Genomic DNA, 2,160 nt, shown 5'->3' with positions numbered 1-2,160 from the left:
AGCAAAAGCGCACGTTTCGTTTATTTATTCACTAAATGAACAACTGCTGCAGCATACAAAAACTGTGTTCCATTAAGTAACAAGGAAACAGCCAACCACAATAATTCGGTGTTCTGTATCCCAGAAGAGCAGATATCACTTTGTAGACACGCGCAGAACCGGCCTTTAGTAGACAGTAAAGAGGCGTACAGCAAATAACCAACATGGAACCGACAATGCTTCATCAGTCTCGCCATTTAATTGGTTGAATGTTTAGCAGTTACAAGTTGGTTTTCAGAACTTATTGTGTAATCTTAAAATAACAGTTTTTGTGTCGAGAAACAATAAAGCTAGTATTGAGAACTTATCATGCAACTCTACAATAACAGTTTCTGTGTGGAGAAAGTAAATTTTAGAATGAACAACACAAAATCGTTTTGTGAAAAGAAATTTATTTCAGGAACAACACTTGTTCAACAACTTAAGGTATTAAGATCATTATATAATCTAATCATAACTACATCTAAGATAGTGTTGAATATAATCAGAAGCTGTACGATACAAAGTGAAATTGAACTGAAAAATAAGAATAATATTACAACTACATATATTTTTCCGTTTTTCGCAAAATCAACAAGCCTATACTAGTGTTGTTTCCACAATCAGTGTGTTGTGCGTTTTTATCAATAGTAAGAATAGTATATTCGAACATGGGTACACTAGAGCCAAATAAACACCATGCACAGGAAATTTAAGTGACAATATTGATTGTGACCATAAAATTTATCTTTAAAACATGTCTGACAAATTATTCCAAATTATACAAGTAGTGTGGTCTTTTTGGATATCTTTGTAGACAATAACAAAATTTTTCGTAAGTGATTTCAGATAGAAAGACAAGAAATGCTACGATTATTCCAGTTGTAAATATGAAAAATGCTCCCTCGACAGCTTGAAGAGAGAGTTTCTGAGGCATCTCATGTTGATTGTCTGCACGATCAGCAAAAAATGACCTCATGTAGTGGTGACCGAGTCTAGCTATGACGTGTTTCATCCAGTATTTAATGAGGCCACTGTAGTGTAGAAATCTCATTCTTCTATCCAATGTGCTTTTGTATGGAGAATTTTTTTGGAGGGCTATTGAAATGTAGTACTTTGCCATAGTTTCCTTCATCAAACGCAGGCTGCGGCGAACATCGGCTGGCAGATTCTCCGTGTGTGTGACGTAATCGTTGATCACCTTCACGAAGACGGCGTAGTGCCCTTCCCTGAGCCTGGATTCCTTATCCTGTGGGGTGAGTTCCTCCCGGTAGCGGGCTCCAAACTCCCTTATGTAGGGGTCGTCGATCACGGAGATCTGGCGCTGTAGCGCCTGGTTGTGCCCGCCCCAGAACACGCCCCTCTGCAGGAGGTCCCTGAAGGAGTCTATGGGGGGGCCGTAGCGCTGGACGGTCAGCACCGAGGTGAAGGTGCTGGAGTACGACGTGGCGAGCAGCTGGCTGAAGAAGCACCACGCCACCAGCACGCAGCGCGGCGACGACCGCGTCGGCAACCTCGGCAGGGAGTTCAGGTGCAGCAGCCGGAACACGTCCAGCGTGTACTTGCAGACGTCGAGACGAGCGCTGGTGCGAGCTCCTACGTAGCTGTGGAAACGTAAACAGGAAGAACTCTGGTTAGCACTCTTATCCCGCGTATAATGAGCTTGAGTCTGATGTGTAGTATCCATTGGTGATATATTCTATATGAGTCCTTGTTGTGTACACAGTTCCACGTAGTCAGCGCGTACACAATTTTCCCACTAGAGCGCGCCCCGCTAAGCACAACAGCGCAGGCACAGCGCTCGTCCGTCTCCGCACTACGAGATGGCGCTGCTTTAGAGACGGATCAAATTTTGCTTCCACCGATCCGCGTATTAATATGTAACGCAGCCAATGAGATTGCTGCTAACGTAGAACCTTTTCTCCTCGCGGATCACACTCGCGCAGTGATACATGAACGCGCGAGATATTAAAACGAGTGTACAGACCTCCAATTAGTGGAACCCAGGCGATCATTGTAGGAAAAACCACCCCTTCCTTCCGCCTCCTTGATTTCTATCTCACCGTCTATGGTCGTCCTATCGCCCTCACCCCCACCCTCAAGTACCTTGGCGTCACCCTCGACCGTCGCCTCTCCTGGACC

At 44.5% G+C, this 2,160-nt stretch overlaps 1 protein-coding gene across 1 annotated transcript; it reads right to left on the bottom strand.

Annotated features, from left to right (window-relative positions):
* Positions 1 to 787: 787 nt before the first annotated feature.
* Positions 788 to 1,705, bottom strand: LOC124775158 (glutamate receptor 2-like). Its single transcript, XM_047249998.1, has one exon. It carries the CDS (start codon positions 1,703 to 1,705, stop codon positions 788 to 790), a length of 918 nt encoding a protein of 305 aa, XP_047105954.1.
* Positions 1,706 to 2,160: the final 455 nt, after the last annotated feature.

The sequence above is a fragment of the Schistocerca piceifrons genome, chromosome 2, assembly GCF_021461385.2.
Source record: "Schistocerca piceifrons isolate TAMUIC-IGC-003096 chromosome 2, iqSchPice1.1, whole genome shotgun sequence".
Classification (NCBI taxonomy): domain Eukaryota; kingdom Metazoa; phylum Arthropoda; class Insecta; order Orthoptera; family Acrididae; genus Schistocerca; species Schistocerca piceifrons.
This window is presented reverse-complemented; position numbering and strand designations above follow the sequence as displayed.

Bases quoted from the DNA above. Each gene is read 5' to 3' on its own strand.
- LOC124775158 (XM_047249998.1), bottom strand. From the start codon at position 1,705: ATGGATACTACACATCAGACTCAAGCTCATTATACGCGGGATAAGAGT.